The sequence below is a fragment of the Falco cherrug genome, chromosome 13 (assembly GCF_023634085.1).
Source record: "Falco cherrug isolate bFalChe1 chromosome 13, bFalChe1.pri, whole genome shotgun sequence".
In the NCBI taxonomy this organism is placed as follows: domain Eukaryota; kingdom Metazoa; phylum Chordata; class Aves; order Falconiformes; family Falconidae; genus Falco; species Falco cherrug.
In genome coordinates, this window is record NC_073709.1 from 28,533,924 (window position 1) to 28,552,380 (window position 18,457).

General features: G+C 39.7%; 1 protein-coding gene across 3 annotated transcripts in view; it reads left to right on the plus strand.

The window, feature by feature from the left end:
- Positions 1–18,457, plus strand: part of DISP1 (dispatched RND transporter family member 1) — a 92,202-nt gene that overhangs the window by 46,713 nt on the left and 27,032 nt on the right. For 2 of the 3 annotated variants that reach the window (XM_055725554.1, XM_055725555.1), the window contains exon 2: positions 10,847–11,380. In XM_055725554.1, coding sequence (XP_055581529.1) covers positions 10,847–11,380 — 534 coding nt within the window. Of the gene's footprint in view, positions 1–3,323; positions 3,460–10,846; positions 11,381–18,457 lie in introns of those variants that run through there. The other variant, XM_005433967.4, reaches the window with a different exon arrangement.

The window sequence follows — 18,457 nt, forward strand, 5'->3', positions numbered from 1 at the left end:
TTTTCTTAAGGATTGTACACAAAATTCTGGGAACTGTATTAGTATCTTTACTACTACTTGATTTGATTTGTTAAGCATATTATGAAAAATGTTATTTTTAAATCTCTGTGATAAAAAGAGGCTGCTTACCTTAAGTTATGACACGAGATGATTTACCCATTTTTGTAAGATTAAAGGATTTTTCTTCGATCAGAACGTGGGAAGTACTTTTGTTTGCCCAGAGCAGCATGTCAGTCTTCAAGGGCTTGGAAGCTGAAATCACACATTTTTAAGTAATCTGTGAATCTCTATAAAGAAAAATAATATTAAAAATTAATCTTCAAGATGGCATGATAGTCAAATTTTATTCTGCTCATTTTCTCTTTAATGCATAGTGACGCTTTTGAGAGTACTTCTTATTTATGATACAAATTTGATAGCTCCATAGGTAGGTGGAACTTCCTGGTGGATTGAGGATCATATTGACTTAAACCCAGGCTGAATTAGCCGTGCAGATGTCCTGCACGTTCTCTGCATATATGCATTTCCAGGTGGTGGATGGAGCAGGGTGTGTTACTCATTTATCTTCTTGAGGCTTCCACAGATCAAATTTGACATCCCTGATTTGTCTTGAAGTCATCAAAATTTTTCCATGCTTTTCCACCTTCCCCTAGTTCTCCTGTGTGTGCACTCCATGTGCTGCAGAGCTATATTTTCTATACATATTTCCTGATCACTTACAAATCAAGTCAGAATTTGTCTGATATCGCTGGAGATGAGCAGTGGGATAAGTACATTAAAAGTTGAATGTAGTGCAGGAGGGGATGTTAAAGGGTACATGATGGAGGTGTCCAAACCCCGGTGTGCCAGGGGAACATCATGCAATTAAGACTCTGCAGGGATAGAGCATAGCATGGGGGAAAGGTTTCTGAGCACACACAGTGCTGAGTTTGCTTTTCTAATAGTATAAAGGCAGTCTGTAATTCAACTGACAAGTCTGTAATTCAAATATATAATACAGTATTTAAACCCAATTTGCACAGCAATAATTTTATTAGAGCATAACCTATGAACATACGTTATACATCCATTTTACTGTCATTCTTGGGGGGGAAAAAGTATCTGCAGTAAGTTCATGTCCTAAGATACAGTAACGCTATTTTGTGCTGTACATAAAATCTAAGAGTTTTGGTAGATTTTAATCCTTTGGATTTTTATAGTGCTTTTTCTCCTAGGTATCAAAGAAGTGAGCAAATACTATGTGCCTCTTGTTACTTCTTTGAGGTGGTTAGCAAATATAAGTGATAGAGTATCTGCAGTGAACTGATATACAGTAATGTTTACATATTTAAGAAACACTAGTGGACAGGTTTTTCAGAAAATCATAGAGTTTTGTGACTTTGGAAAAGTAGCCTTGAGATTATTCTTGTAACGCTTCTGGGCATATATTATGCATTTCAGATATTCAGAAAGTGAATACCATATTGTAGTCCTAGTTCCATTTTGGGTTGTGGTTGGAAGTTACCGGCTTTGCAGTATTGCTGTCTCGTTCAATGAATGTATCTGAGTTTCTTGTGTAAGAGCTGCCCACAATCAATGGCTCTATGTGGGATGGAAAGCAAGTTTTCAGTTAGCTGACATTAAAAAAATGATGTTCTAGATAGGATGCTGATGCTGTGTGGGAGGTGGAGACAGGGCAGCTGATGACAGTGACATTTTCCAGTTGAAACTAAGTTAGAAAGGCAAGGAACAGGGGTTTAAAAACCAAGAAAAGCTTCTCCTTAGAAGTGGGGAAGCACCACAGTCTCTCACCACCTGTTAAAGACCAGATCCAATGAGCAGGAGGAGCTGCCTTGCATAAAAACAAGGACCAGAGTTAGGATGTGTAATTCTAAGGTCACACTGAGGGAAACTGATCCCCAGTGTTGCCTTTGGTAAGATTTTTTTTTTTTTTTTCTCTGCAAAGATGCTACTAGATGAAAAATTCCTTTTGCTTCAAGCAGTTCAACTTGACCCTGAAATCAGAGCTCCTGTATTTCAGCAGAGGGGAAAGAGAGCTCTTCTAAAAAAACAGTCCCAGGTGGATTGTCATCTGCTTTGGGGTGGCAGGGGACTGGTTTATATGATCTGCCCCAGGAGGGTGCCGGCTCTGAGGTTTGCCTCTGAGAATACCGCTGCTGTGGAAATGCCAGGAGTCACCTCCCAAAACATGAGGCTTGTGTGCATGTGAGATGGAGTAGCTAGCCCGAGCATACCCTGGTAGAGCAGGTTGAGACCGGCTTGTAGCATTTCCCATAGTAGTATTTTTAAAAGTTCCTCATAATGCTGCTCTGTGAACTGAACGAGTACAGTGTTCCCCACCTTAATCCTGGGCTCTTTGGAAACACAACCTGCTGCTTTATTCCTGAGGCCCTGGAATCGGGGGGGTTAAATATCCCTGGAATGTGGCAATCTGTCTTCTCCATTTTGACTTGTCAGTGACAAAGCTAATCTTCTCTGCTCATGGAGTTTTCAGGTTTTTGCCTTAGCGGTCTGTAATAATTGCATTAATGGTCTGTAATAATTCAGTTTGTATTTATGAAGACTTTAAAAAAAAAAAAAAGGCATGAGGAGCATGTGGAGGTGTTTACTTTTGGACTACCAGGTCCTTGAGTGTTCAGGCCTGAAAGACACTCAAGAAAAGTTATTTTAGGTACAAATACCTCAAAATCTGGTGGGGGAAAAGCCCTGGTTTTACAAGACTGATTTTGGTTTGGTTTGGGGTTTTTTGGTGGGGTGGTTGCTGCTTTTTTTTTTCTTTTTTTTTTTTTTTTTTTGTGGTGGTTGGAAAGGTGTCAGAGAGTTGTAGCCACACAGAGATACTTTAAAAACGCCCGAGCACCAAAGGATGGATAACACATTGGCAGGCGCTAACGGGGACTGAAGTGAGTTTGAAAAACACTCCAAATGACACCGGGTGCTATTTTCAGTGTCCCTCCCGCCTTCCTGGGCTCTTTCCACCTCAGAAAGGCTGGCGGCGGGGCGATGCCGCCTGCCGCTTCCCCGGGAGCGTGTGCGACGGTGGGGAGCTCCCCCGGGGCTCCCGCAGCTCCCCGGGGCGCAGGCGGGCGAAGCTGCGAGCGCGGCTCTCGTCTCCACATGGGCCTTAACCGAGCCCAGACGAAAGGGGGGCTGGGACCGAGGGCGGGGAGCGGCCCCGGGGCTCCCGCAGCAGCAGGGAGGAGCCGGCGGGTGGCTGCCAGCTCCCTGACCTGCCGCGGGAAGGGGCGGCCCCGGCGGCGGAGAGCAGCGGCTCGGCACGGCTCATCGGCTCGGCGCTCCCCGGGCTCGGCTCGGCTCATCGGCGCGACTCGGCGCTCCCCGCTCGGGCCATTGTTGGGGCGACTGCGGGAAGAACGGGCGCGTAGGTGGGGAGGGTGGTACCTGGATGCAGAGGGTGCTGCTTTCTCCTGACTGCTGAGCTTCCCCGGCCTGGGACTGGTAAGCGTTAAGGGGGTGTGTTGTGTTGAATTGCTTCAAGTCTGGCCGTGGTGTTTCTTAGGTTACAGCTGGAACAACTCGGGCTTTCAGACAGCGTTAGGATGTAGGTTTAACTGAGACTATTGTGTACCGTCGGTTTATTTACACTAGAATGCTACTTTGCAATGCAAGTAGACTCCTGAGCTTGTAAAAGGCTACAGCTGGGTAGAAATGCTGGAGAGCTTAGAACAGGACCCTGTTAGCTCTGAAGAGTCTGGTGAGAAAGAAAAACACGCCCCCCCCCCCCCCCCCCCCCCCCGGCTCGAGATCCAGCCACTTCAACAGATGTGCTATTATAAAAGTGGTACATGAGGGTTATCATTTGGCCTTCGGAGCGCGGCTAAGCAAATGGGAGACTAAAAACCAACGTACACTTGGGAAATGAAGCGGGGGAGGTGGGGGGAATCAGTTCTCGTGTGTTTAGTTTTTGAAGAAAATTGTTGTTGGACTGCTAGGGTAAAAGCGCTTTGCTGTATCTTCTGTAGGTAAATGCAAAGACTGCTCTGTGTTTGTCAAATAGGTGTGACTGCCGGTGTATACCTGCCTGACATGCGCTGGCATTCTCGCCAAGGGTTTCGCTTGTTTAATATACAGTAGTTGTAATTATGTTAGTGCTTCTATTAAAATATGAAGAAAAATGCTATTATTAGTAATGCATTCTTTGAAGATGTTCAGACATAGCTTTTACATTTGGACAGAAAACTAAAAAATCTGATTCTAAACAGATGGTCGAAGGTTTCTCAGCCTCTTACATAACGCTAATGTAGTCGGGATGACGATAGGTATAGCTGGAGCTGTATCGTAAGGAATATTGCAGCTGTAATAATTAAAATGTTAATCCCACAGCATGATGAAGTAAAAACCTGTGAAAGTTTCAATGCCTGCAACTCCTTTTACATCTAGAAAGAGAGTATTTTGATTTTTCCCCCCTCTGCTTAAGCAGGATTAGAGCTATTTTGGATCAGAATACTTGCAATTACAAAAACTTAGGTGTCTTTCATATGGTAATGGAAAGCAAATAAGTTGTGCAAATAAGATTGTGTGATGACAGTGTTGCAGTTGTAAGCAATGTTTGGGTATTTTAACAGCTTTACATGCTTTTAAACTGTGCTGCGGTATACCTGCTTTCCAGAACCACACACGTTTTTTTCTTGTAGCAGTATGTTTTGTTCCAACCATTCCTGCTTGTAGCTGTATCCTTTCCAAGACTCAAGGGTGTTTTGAAACATTTTTCAGATTTTCTTAATACGTTTTTTCCATTTTCTCTACATGTATCTGCTTAATTAATTGTTATTATTTTTCCATAAAATACTAGATTATACAAAACTTCTGGAAGAGAATTTTCAGGGCTCCTTGTTGTTGCTTCTATCTGTAGTTTAATTGTATTTGTTGTGAATTCTGACTTTAAAAAGACTTTGTAGTTAAAGCACTGCAATTGATTATTTTTTTTTTCGTCAAAGCCCTGCAAACGATTTCTGTAAATGGTCTGCTGTTGTTCTACTATTTGTGCCAGAAGAAGTAACTTTAGCTTAAAAAGCAAAGCAAAAATCTATTTCTGAAGTCCTGAAGAACAGTGTTTTTCCCACCCTTTCCAGTCTTTCCCAGCTCCCTCACCCCACAGCTGTCGCTGGTGTGGGGCAGTTTGTGTGCCAGCTTGGCAACACTGCTTTGCCAGTGCCCATCTGTAGCATGAGCTGTGGTTCTGGCACGGTGACATCTGGAAACTCCCTGTCACAGGAATGGCAATTCCCGTGCCAGCCTGCCGTGCAGGAAATGAACTCATGGTGTCTCAGGTTCAGGACGGGACAGCTTCTCAGCCTCTCAGGCTGTGGAGAGGGATGGAAGGGCTCGATGGCTTGTGAAACGCTTGGTACAAAATGGAAGAGCCGAAATTTCCCTTCTGCAAACCTCTTCTGCTTCGTAATTGTCTTCTAACTACTGCTGCGTGGTACAAGTACTTAGATGGTTGAAAAACTGCTCATGAATACAGTGACATTAGTTGAGAAAATGGGTATTTATAGACTGCAGAAAATAAACTGACCTTAATGGTATTTCTCAAAAATAGGAGCTACATTGTGTCAAGCCTCAAAGTGAAACAGTTACATTAATAAATATATCAGGTAAACTAGTGTGTTGATGAAATAAGAAGTAATCTTCTTTAAAGTGAAATACATCTATTTAAAATATAGTTTAAATACTTGGAAGTGGAAAGGACAGGGAAGGCTTGTTCTAGTGAGCATCGGTATTTAGTGAAAGCTTTTCAGGGAAGACCTAGTGGTTAACAGCTGAAACGGAAAAGCAAGAATCAGGGTACTGAGGGAAACCAAGGACCACATATGAATACATAGGAGTAAGAGCTAGAGAATTTGGAAAATGTCTAGCTGAGAGCCAAAATGGAGATCCACAACCATAAAACATTAAAAAGCTGTTTGACTTGCTAAAACCATTGCAATGATAGATAACTAGACATCTCCCATAAACCCCAGTATCAGACACCAGGCACCACCTGTTACTCCTGTGAGCACTGAGAAAAAGCAAAGATGCAAAGAATTTTGGTGATGTGAAGGAGGAGAAACCCCCCCTTAAGAGTGGCTGTGCACTGGCTGGCACAGCAGATGAATTCTGGAGAGGATTTAACAGAGCTTACAGACTGAGACAGTGTAACCCATTTGCCACGTTGAAAACTTCACTGTCTTAAGGGACTACAAGGCCATTATAATATTTCGTCTGGTAGGGGACCTAATAGGTAGCATTGGGATTGTTAAATGTTGCTTATTTCAAGAATGCACTACTTCTAGAATCCAACTGTTTTAGATGAACTTTTGACATGAAAAGATGTTTTTGTTATTTCAGACATCACGTTTATCTCAGAACCCTGATGCTTTGTAGCTGACAGGTCTGCAAGGTCCAGAAAAGCTGGACTGGTTCAGCTGGCGGAGTAGTGTGATGCTAGCTATAGCTGAAAGGCTTTAGATATCTTTTAGGTGAAGTCTGAGTTTTGTCCTACCTTAAATGAAAAATGTAAAGTCTTATAACTAGCTTAGATTTGTTTTAGTGCAAGGTACAGATTTTGGGGAGTTTTTCTTTTTCTTATATGGTTAAAACAACCCTGAACACTTAACTGTTCTCTGTCGTCTTCTAAAGATCTATAAATTATCTGTACTAATGTACTTGGTTATACTAAATTTCCACTACATCATTCCCACTTGAATTTGCACTTCTATCATTCTCAATTGCAGGCATTATGAGTCCAGGTGGGATTTGTTGAACCAATGTTTTTTTAAAGTGGTTTGTTTTTTTTTTTAAAGAAACTTTAAAGCAAAGAAAAATTCTTTCAGTTGCAGCCAAAGAAACAGGTGAACTTAATCCAAGTCTAAAAAGAACATGCTAGTTAGGGAACACCAAATCCTACATAGTTTTAGTGTGGTACAGCATTACTTTATTTCCTGAAGGTCTTGCAATGCAGATGGCAGATGTGTGCTGGGTAAGCTGTGTTCACTGTTAGCTCCACAAATAATAGAGGGATTATTCCATAAAACTGTCATGAAGTAACACTGTCTGTAGAGACTGTGGTACTTCCCAGATACGACACTCTTCCAATCTGTTGTTTTGAACTGCATGGCTAAAGTGCTTTCTTAGTAGTTGCTTTACTTACGTGTTATCAAGCATTCAGTAATTAAAGATAATTCTGCTTTTCTTCCCTTAACGATTCAGCATAATTTCTAAATAGATGTTAATATTTAAAATACCTTGTGTCCAGCAAGAGAGGTGGATACCTAAGTGTGATGTATTAAACATGTAGGTTAACACTTTTTCTCATTATACTTTTATCTTCTGTTAAGTAGGGCTGCCTATATTAAAACCTGCATTATCTATGAACTCATTATTCAGAATACCTGTCCACTGCTTCACATTCTTCAGATGTAAATTGGTATAAGTCTGAAAGTCCCACTGTATTGGAGAATACCAAATCCTAAAGCAGTTTGAGGAATGTAACAAAACTATATTTCAGTATTGAAAGAATTGAGAATTCACAAAGATTGTGTTTTGAAAGATTCTTATTTTTAGGTTTTTTTTTTTTTTCATGATGAACAGGTTCTTTGATTTCCCACATCCATGTGTTATTAAAATCTTACTGTGCTTGTACTTGTGGCATTCTAACTGGCTTATTTGTGCATCCTCTAAAGGAGAGATTCTCGGTTTAGAGTTTCCTTGGGACATTATTACATCTCTCAGTAAGTTCCCAGTCACTGCAGTTGTGGCAGAGGAGACAAAATACGGCAGAGAGATAAGAATATAATCTAAGAATATATTTTGGTGTGATAGCTGCAGGTGAAGTTTCATTGTCAGTAGAGTTGCAGTGACCAGAATAGAGTGTCACAGAAATGAAGTACCATAGTACATAATTTTTAATACCCTCAAACATGTGCAAAATTAAACTCAGGTAATATTAGACTTGTTAGGTGTCATCAACCATCTCACATTTGTTTAAAGGAAGTAAAGCTACCAAACCAAATTAAAATGTACAGCCCAACTCATATTCTAGAGGATTGGTTTGAGTCCTCATCAGTTTTTCTTAGCTGTGAATAAAATACTTAACCAGATAGCTACTTTAAGCATCCAAAGTAGTCTTTCTCACTTTAATATGGTATTGAAAGAACTTCAAGGTAAGCAGGTGCTTCTGTTGCCTTGCTCAAAGACTCCATGTCCAATGGACGGAACTCAATAGTTTCTCAAGGCTTTGGAAGAAAGCATCAACTTGATCTGTTAAAAATTTTATAGCTTGAAATAGTTCGTGAATAGCCTGTTCAGCAGGAGAACAAAGGCAGAATTGTGTGTTATGGTGGTGATGATGATCTTTGGCTTTTCTTTGAATTTACTAGTTTCTAAAGAGTCTTTCTAAAGATTGTGTTCAAACTCAAAGGCATACAGGTAGATATTACATCTGTTGAAAAGAAAGCATTTTATTTTTGATCATATTAAGTGGAGGCTGCTGGATTGTCTGGAACAGAAGTTAAAAATCCCATGCCCGCGTTCACGAGGGGCGCAGATACACTGAAGGTTCCAAGCTGCTGTGTCTGTGCTGGGATTGCCCAGCTTCATACACAGGAGTTAGCTTGCATCTCTGTTTGGCACATGTGTGTCTTGCGTGTAAATGTGTGGTTTCCTTTATAAAGTGATTTGAAACAGCTACTAAAAATTATGTTGTGTTATCTCAATTGCTGCACGCTGCAGATGTCCTGGGTTTAAGGCAAAAGGGTGGTGTGCCTGTCGTCTTGAAGGGTGAGATATTTGCAGTATCTCTGTACTTTTTCAGTTATCATGGTCATCTGCAGGATAGTAACTTTGGTGTACCGCAGTTTCAAGTGATGATACGTTGTCGAAGTTTGAAACAGAAATGTAACAACATCACTGTGCAGCCTGTCTCTTCTGTGAGTGAATGTGAAATTAAGCAGCCAGAAATTCCCAAAATGCTGCCAGACGCCTCGAGAGGGGCTTTCTCTGCCTTGATGTCCAGCTCTTGCCCTGTCCACTTCAGCAGGCTTTGAAGCTGCCTACAGGGCGAGAGAGAACCAGGCTGTTCAAATACAGCAGTATTTCACGTAACTAATACGGCTTTTCAGACTGAAACGAAGTTTAGCCAGCCACTTGAATTTACTCTCTGTGCTCAGCAGAAAGTCCTCATGGGCTTGACTTGCCTGGGCCAGGGGAGGGGATACCCCGCAAGAATGTGTGGAATTGGAGGTTGGAAAAAATATGCCCATCAAGCAGCATATTCTCCTGTTCTGAGTGGTTATCTAAATGCAAGTGATTTCCCAGGGCATCTGGCTCTGCACATGATCTAGAACAAATAGCAGAGGATTAATTTGCGTTTCAGAAGTGAAGGATTTAGCTATGTCTAGGGGAGACGCTGCGCAGGGGGGCTGCTGGGGGTAGCATTCCACTCTGCAAAGCACTTTCTGCTCAGAATTAGCATTCAGGCAATTAAATAGCTCAGCTGGCTGTGCAGGCTTAGCACTCTGAGCACTCAGCAAAGGTATTGGGGAAGAAAATGTGTTAGAAACTTCCTCACTTATCTGCCTTAATCTGTATGTTGTGTCTTTCTGCAGAGTTCAGTGTCTGTAATGCAAGCCTTGCAATTTGGACTTGGAATGTTGTCGATTAAATTCAGTATTAAAAAGGTAGCATTAAGTTAGACAAAGAAGTTGTAATTAATTGAATTAGTTTTTAAGCTAGTGTTGATTTATTCTTCTAAATAGTGTGTAGTTAGTGTTCTTTCTTCTTTCTCCCTTCTCTGACCCCTTGACCCCCTCGTCCACCCCATAACTTGGGAAACAAATTCTTATCTAAGTGTTGTTCGACCTTTCATGTTATTTATCAAAATAATCATCTCCAACTTATTTTCAAACCTTATTAAAACACGATTATAGTTAACACAGGGGAAACTGGCTGCTGCGAGCACCTCGGAGAAGTTTTAATTTTGAGCCAAACTCATCAGTCACCTTTCCAATATTAATAGCTTTCACTTACGTTTTGCTTGAAGAAGACAAGACTTTAGAAGAAAATCTTTAATATCCTTTATTTACAGTGCAGAGCATATCTTAACTGCCTTTGGAATATGTGTTGTTTGGAAGCATGAGCTTCTCAATCAGCAGCAACTGAATCCTGGGATTATTTTTTTTTTTTAGGCTTGGAAAAACATGAGTTTGTAGTGTACCTTTTCTTGTTCGTAACAGTTTATTTTGAGCTTCTGCTAAAGACTTGGTCTACCATCCAGCAACTTTGACACATCTGCTGAAGTGGCTTTATTTAAATAAAGCATTTTAAAATAATTTCTTCAAAAATACAAATTTGCCTTGTTTTCAGTAGAAATTGGAGATAGGAAAGGAAGTTACTGAAACTAGCACATTAATGATTATTAAACAATCTCTACACCATGATCCTGTCTCCTGCTGGCTTTCAAAGCCCACGAGCAAATTGCAGTGCAAAGTGTGGATGGTTACGCAGTTTATACCAAAATCTGTTTTCAGAAATAGTGGATAAATTGTGCAAAACTATCCTGTGCATCCCAACCATTACATTTCTGCCGTGACCCGGAGACTATGGAATGTCTATTCATTTGACTTATATTTTGGTTTAGTCTCTGAGCATTTTGTAGCTTCACTCTTTTTGTTGAACAAATGAAAGTCCTTCAAAATGTTGCTGGCAGTGTGTATGTGACTCCTTTCTATTTCCCTGTGTTGTGAAAGATGAGCTGAGAGAGGAGCTTCACTCATCTTAATCTAAATTTATTTCTGAGCATCTGAAAACACTGCAGCTCTGAACTTTGCTTTATTTTTTTCTTCAGGAACATCGCACATCCACTGAGAACTTGGAGCATGGCTATGAGCAACGTCAGTGACTCTGTGGTTCTGAGCAATGGCAGCATCTTGTCAAATGCTACCGGCCCAGGTGTTGCAGCTAGTGATGGAGATGTCATGGTCCAACAACTCCCATCCAAGGAAACACCAAGAACAAAAGCGAGTCCAAATGGCTGCCTGCAACTTAACGGTACAATCAAACCATCCTTTTTGCCTTTAGACAACCAAAGAACTCAGCAGATGTTGTCGCAATGCTGCCACCCCTGTCCATACCATCATTCTCTAAGTAGCCATAATAACAAGCAAGAATGTCATTCAGTGGTTGGCAGCTCAGCACCATCTCCTATGACTTCGTGCTGCATGCAGCCACATACTGAGTATTCAGCATCTATTTGCCAAAAACAACCCCCCATATATCAGCCTGCCTGCTGTCTTCAGCCCTCCCCGTCTTTCTGCCTTCACCATCAGTGGCCTGACCATTTTCAGCATCAGCCTGTGCAGCAACATATAGCCAGGATAAGGTAAGCAGATTGCATCATTTGTAGTTCTTGGTACGGTTAATGTTTTCCATAACTATTACATTTTCTTACAAAAGCAGAAGATCTAAAAGGAACGTGAACCAAATTTCTTCCCCAGTGTTTTTATAAGTTAATCTTTAACACATTACTGACTTCCCCCCGCTCCCCCCAGAAGAAACCAAGTCAGGAAACTAGTTCTGCAAGACTACATGAATATTCCTGAAGTGAATTAGTTCTTTCTTGAGGGGGAAAAAAAAAGGCTGTTTTTTCTTCTTGGGGATTGGTTTTCTTCTCAGAAGCTCGTTAACTCTTCTACAAGACACAATGTACACCTATACTGGGTGAAACAAACCAATGCAGAGCTAGGTAAGAAAACATGGAAAGAACTGATATGTCTGCATAGTCTAATCAAAACCCATATTTCCTCAAAAAATGATGCATTGAAACTACTTTCAACAATTTTCTTTGTCAGATCAGCTGGTTCAGTAAGTTACCCCCATGTCTTTTCGGTGTATGTATCTACTAAACTTTAGTTGTGCTTGGATTGAGAAATTTTGAATTGTTCCAGTTTTTAATCCTTTCTATCTTCCACTTTGTATGAACTTGCCTTTTTATATTTGTTGGCTTTGGTGTTCCAGTGACAGTAGTCCCAGCTATAGGGAGCAGCAATGACAAGGAAAATCTACAGCCTGCTGATCCTGGGCAAAATCAGTCAGTCCAAGACACAATTTCTAAATATCAAATTCCCCATTGCAGTAAGACACTTTAAAGCTTTTATGCAAGGTTTGGGGTTTTTTTTCTGAGTTGCAATTGGGCCAAACTGGATGAATTTTCTCTGGAGTAATAAAGTTGCCCTTCTCCCTGTCATCCAACAATCCTTGCTTGAGAGTTTGGAGCTACAAGTATTTCTTAGTCAGGTACAATTATTTTGTCTTGATGAAATGTATGAACTAATTTTATACTACTGAGAATATTAGATTAGGACAAATATGTAATATGGAAAAAGTCAAAGTGAATAAAGCTCTTTTCCTGAAGGTGAAAGCAGATGAGAATAAGGATAATAATACAAAATGCAAATCAGCTTTCCCCGGCCAGTTATTCCTCTTATAAATGGAAAAAATCTTAGTTGTTGGAACTGCTTAGTCAGACATGTTTTTTTCCACCCCATACTTGTTAAGTAAAGATGAAAACTTTTATATAATTTTGTATGCAGAGGTATACAGGAGGTTGAGCCATTACAGAATCCATCAGTCATACTTTTCGAATTGTCAGAATGGGTGCACTAATTTTGCTGTTTTTCTCCCTGCGCAGCAGGACTCTTCAACTTCATCTGTATTCCATAGCTTTGAGGAAGGGAATAAATGTGATCCATAATCTGGTTTTCTGCTCTTATTCTAGAAAAAAGATCAGTGAAAAGTTCTTCCAGTTATGGTAAAAAAATGTTTTCCTTGGCACTTCAGAAATACAAAAAACTGTTTGAACTGCTATGATGGGGATTTTGAGCCAAGATGGGTTTTTTCATCTTGCACTCCCTCACCGCGGTGTACATTTGTACATATATGTACATAAATTATAAATAATCATTTATGAATAAATGTTTGTCTTGATGTTAGCAATCAAAATAAGTATACAGTCTGACCTTTAAAGCACCTGTACTTATTTACTCAGCTATATGTGTTGGCATACCCTATGTATCCCTATCAAGTGATTACTCTTTCATTTCTGGAGTTGCTTCTAGCTAAGGCAACTGAATTTTCTCAGCAAGAAGATATTTGCAATATGCCTTATAGGTCAGCAAATCAAACGAGTCCATCTGCTAAAAGACACCTAGCTTCTGGTTGCGGTTACCTGTTCTTTTAGCTCTAAACTTAGGGTAAATAGGACTGAGGTGCCATGTCATGTTGGGGAAGTTGGACTACTTGTGCGTTTGAACTTCTTAGATTGGCTGTGGCTGCATTAATGGAAAACGTGTACATTTCTATTGCTTGTGTTATTAGCATGGAACCAAAGACTGCTTTTCCTTCTGAATAGTCGGCGAGGTGTGTCTAAATGTAGTAGTCTCCCATTGTGTTTTAAACCTAGTTTATCATACTGGGAGGCCATTGTCAGTGAAGACCTGTTGGTAGATGGTAAAAACAGGGAGCAGCTGAATGCAGCCTTGTGGGTGGATGGATATATGCTTAGGAAGAAGCAAACTGTCTTATTTGTAGTTACTGCAATGCTAAAGAGAATAGGTGATACATGTATCTTCATTTTTTACATGCTCAAATGACTTTCTGTACACAGAAGAGTAACGCTTGGGTATGCGATATTTTTGCATGATCTTTGTTCCACACTTCAATTTTACTGCATTTTGAGCATATAATCTGCACAACAGCTTCTTCTCCAGATATTTTTCTTACAAGGCTAATTGGAAATCATCCAACATGCGCATGTTTTAACAGGATTATTTAAAGTGCAGGTTCTCATATGATACATTAATTAAATTCACTGCGTAGTCAAAGTAGCTTTCATTTTGGTTCTTTGTATTTTTAAAAATGCATTCAAATATTGTTATAACTTTAAGGTGGGGGGAAGATGTGATTAGATAGAGTGGGGCAAACGCTTTTTGCAAACTGTGGCTAATGCGTACAGCTCTGGGCAGGTAACCAATTGTTTCAGCACGACAGGTTTTGTCAGGTTTTGAAGCCCAAGGCTTAACGTTTGTCAGTGACCTAATATTAAAGGAATGTGGCTCTGGTATATCACTGCAGATTGAAGTGTATAAAGAAGACAGATTGAAATAATGCCACACTTGTCCTATCGTCTTAAACCTGGCTGGATCTGGAATTTTGTAGTGTGTTCAGCTTTGAAGTTTAAACTAAATTACATGGAAATGTCATTTATACACTGTAACTTGAATGTCTGTGCAACTGGAAATTTGTTTTGGATTGGTGAAAAAGGCTTATAGCAGAAAAGAAAATATTTTTAGTGGTTGGTGGTGTACAATATGATTATGGCAAAAAAATCTGTTGTAAAAGTAGGTAAAATAGGTCCACTGTTGGTCATAATGATTCTGATGATTTTTAGATATTTTTCTGAGGCTGGAAGATCTTGAGCAAAGTTTTTCATGGTATTTTGTGTATATACTTAAGACTTAGTTCATTCAAACATGTCCATACCTCTTTTTAGTGGGCATAGTATCTTGACCACAAAGACACTCCTTGGGAAATTCCAGCCATCTCCATATCAGAATGTGATTATCTGGGGGCTTGATTTGCTTTCTGACAAACAGTTTCCAAACTTACCTGTTTGGAGCGTGTTATGCTTAGTTTTTCATTTCAGGTATTATTGGAAGACTTTTTTTTCTACCCTGCCCCTTTGGAGGACTCATGTTGAAGTAACCCTTTTTGTCTGAATGCACTTATGTATCTCAAGATACCTGTGGGGCTTAGGGCCACTTGGGTGGTGGGTAGTTATTGCCTTTCCTTTGCTGCCATCTACTTCTGTAATAGTCAGCAACCTTCACCAAGTAGTCAGTAGAAATGAAGAAGAACCGCCAAGTAGGGCTGTTAATCTGAAGAAGTGGAAGAAGCACAAAGAGTGATGCTTGACAACTGGAAGCATCAAGTTAGGAGTCACTAGGTAAGAGTAAAACTATACAGCCCAGCAGCATGTGTAGTGCAATGAAAGTAGGATAAAATAAATAATGAAGGGTTGCATACTCTAGCAGAACTAAAAGCTACAATAAATAAGTGTAAAACCAGAAAACTCTTTAAATCATTCCTGGTATTGTTCAAAATCTATTCTTTATATAGGAATGTGTGCATGTAAATAGGAGCAGAAGAGGAAGAACGTGCAGAGATCATTCAGTAAGTTGTCTCAGGGTTGTGGAAGGCATGGGGTAACAGTGCTGTGCATGGCTCTTGTCTCTGGTACCAAATTGAATTGCTTCTTTCAGACTTGTATGTGAACTTTTGAATAGGAAAACACCAGTTAAAAGTTATCAGTATCCTTGCTAATCTTGATGCTATTCCTTTTGGAATCTCTCTTTGGTGATACAATTTGGAAAGCTGAGGTCTGTCGACTTGGAAACAAAAGGTTGGGGAGAAGAGGTTAGAGAGCTGCAAAAGAGCTGATGTTACTGCTGATAAGGAAACTGTGCCAAATTGCCAGTGCGTGTAGTTCTTGAGCTTCTGCAATATTGAACCAATAAATCCATACAAGTACTCTTTGCTTGGAGCAGACCTGCTCTATATCACCTACCATTATTTACATTTCAAGACTACAGTCTTAATGCTTTTGACTAAAGCAGGTAAGTAGAGAACAGTTCTGAAAAGTGTTTGAATTATCTCTGGTAAAAAAGACGAGATAAAAAGACATGTAAGATGATCTTTGCATGACTGTGCAGTTGTCTCAAGCTAGAACATGAAAAGAAAATCAGTTTTAAAGCCTCACAGAGTCATTAATCTGCTTAAAATTTAAGACTTCGGGATATATGTAAATTACTCCTCATCCCTTACCAGGCTAGTATGGAGGTTTTAGCTCCCAAAGCTTGGATAGTTTGAACTGCTGGATTCAAAATTTTTGCTTGCTAGGCCAATTTATATTTTAAGCTTAAGGCAAAAACCATGGTACTTCAGAGTCAGGAAACTGGTAAAGCGTTAATACCTCCAGACTTGCTGTACATCTTCCTTTCAGTTATATTTAAGCTGTCTTTTGAACTGTTTTGGCATTGCAGATTTATGTGACAGTCCTGGGATTCTGAGTTCTGCTGTATCTCAGAATGTTCTGTGCCACACACTGTTTAAACAGTATTGTGGATATATTTGAATACTTACACTTTTAATTAATACTTTAAAAAGGAGATTTATAAAAATGAAAAAGCTGTGAAGTGAGGATAGAACATTATAGCTGCCTCTTACCCATTTTATATTTTCCTTCTAGTTACTTGGCATAAAGATTAGAAGCAGAAAGAAATAAAAAGCTCTTGTTTTTTCAAAAAGCAAGGGAATGTTTGCCAAATACCAGTCTTAATAACAAGACTTTGTTATGAAACAGCTCCCTGCTTGAATTCCAGGAAAAGGATAATTGTTATCTAGTACATTCTGCATGGCTTGCCGAGCTGATTATACGTATACATGTCTATACAATATTTTCAAATATTCTCATTTCAGCAACATTAACTGTTCACAAGAACTCCTACATGGAGTTTTTTAAATGGAGTGTTTTCCATCTATATAAATATTTTTCCATTTTGGAAGTTGTTAGCTTCTGCTGTATTTGATGCATTAAAAAGATACTTTTGTTTTTGCTTTTTATATGGAATGTGTACTAATGTTTTTTGTACAAAATACTTATGCATATACTGCGTTATAATGTAATAAAAGAGGCTTACTCCTCCTAGGAAGATTAAAAATAGATATCTTTAAAAAAAATCCTTTAGGTCAGATTTTTGAAGGTTGTTTCTGAAACTTTTTATCCACCTTTAGCCACTAAAAGGCAAAAGCTGTTACCATCATTTCATGTAGCGTTCAGGATGTTCCAAACATCTTGATTTGTTCTGTAGATCAGGAGTTCCTGTGTGTTGGTAATTTGTATGGAAACAGTGCAAATTCTGACTTTATTCTCATTTAAGCCATTTATTCCGTGCTAAAATAGGAATCCTTTATCCAATGGCTTCCCGAATGAAGAGGCTAGAGGCACATGGGAACCACAAACTAGATGCTGCTTTTCCTGTTCCAGCATTAATAGCCCCATGGTATACTTGGGAGCCTTGATGGAGTTGAGAAAAGGAAAGGGAATGTGTAGCAGTCTCGTGCATCCTTCCGAATCTGAGCCCAAATGTGAGATTCTCTTTCGTGCATGTGTGGAGGAAGAGCTCTCCCTGTGATCAAACAAATGAGCCGGGTCTGGTTTTTTTTCTCAGAAATAATTTTTCATGGCAGTCAGTAATTTGAGCTGTGCTTTCTCATTTTTACTCATTTGACTAATTTTTACTTTGTCTTACATTATCCCTGAGTGTGATACCTTAAGAGGTTTATTCTGGTTTTATTAATTCATTACCCTTCCCATGATGATTATTATGCATTGTTGGCTATGCAGACAACATGCTGCACTTGCTATTGCCCTTGCACAGAGCTGAAAGCAAAGAGCTGACACACAGAGACCAGGATACAAATAAAAAAAGCCATTTATAATTCAGTGGCTGACCAAATTACAAATAACATGCCTAGAAAAATATTAAGTGCACTTAAAAAAAATTTCCCTTATTCATCAGGCAATCCAAGGGATTTTTGCAGGCTTTTAATTGTACTAATTAAGCATTAGTATTTGTCTAGACTTCCGATTGCTTTGAAGCAAGCATTTTTTTGAAGCAATAGGAAAAAGGGACTTTGAAGGTTCCTGCTCTGGTCTGAGTGCAGCTGAGTACCAGCCTTGGCCATATTTTGACCTTTAGTCTCTGCCATTTAGAAGCTCCAGATTCTGTGTGTGCTTGAAGATGAATTTCCCATGCCCTGTGTCTCTCACCTTTCCTTGAACAGAAGAGCTAGTACTTAACTAGCAATCTGCTGGGCCTTTGAACTGTAGTCTTCGGAAGATGTAAAGCTGATAATGTGAGGGACATGGTAAAAAACATGGGTCCTTTCTTTTGTACTAAATTGACTGGAAAACCAGCATCAGCTGTGTTCATTCCTGAAAAGGAGTAATTGGTGTGGTTTTTGAGATGACTTTTAAAACTGAGCGCTTAAGTACAGGTAATTAGGAAAAATAATCATGGCTGAACAACAAGAATGATGGCGGTTTATTGGAATGCTTTGACCGCGTATAGTTGTTCTCATGCACTTTTAAATTAATAGGTTGTAGTAAGGTTCAAATGTGAAACAAGAAAACACTAGACAACAAAAAGCAAAATTATAAACTACACATGGCCAAGTGACCTCATCTTCAGCACTCTTAAAGAGGTGGGCTTTGAAAGATTTGGGTATTGCTACTTAAAAGTTTTCAGTCTTCTTCGTGATGGGGGGGAAAGTGCAGAAAGAGGAACATAGACTTTGGAAAGCCGTTTGTAAGTTACTATAATTCTCTGTCTCTCTAGCT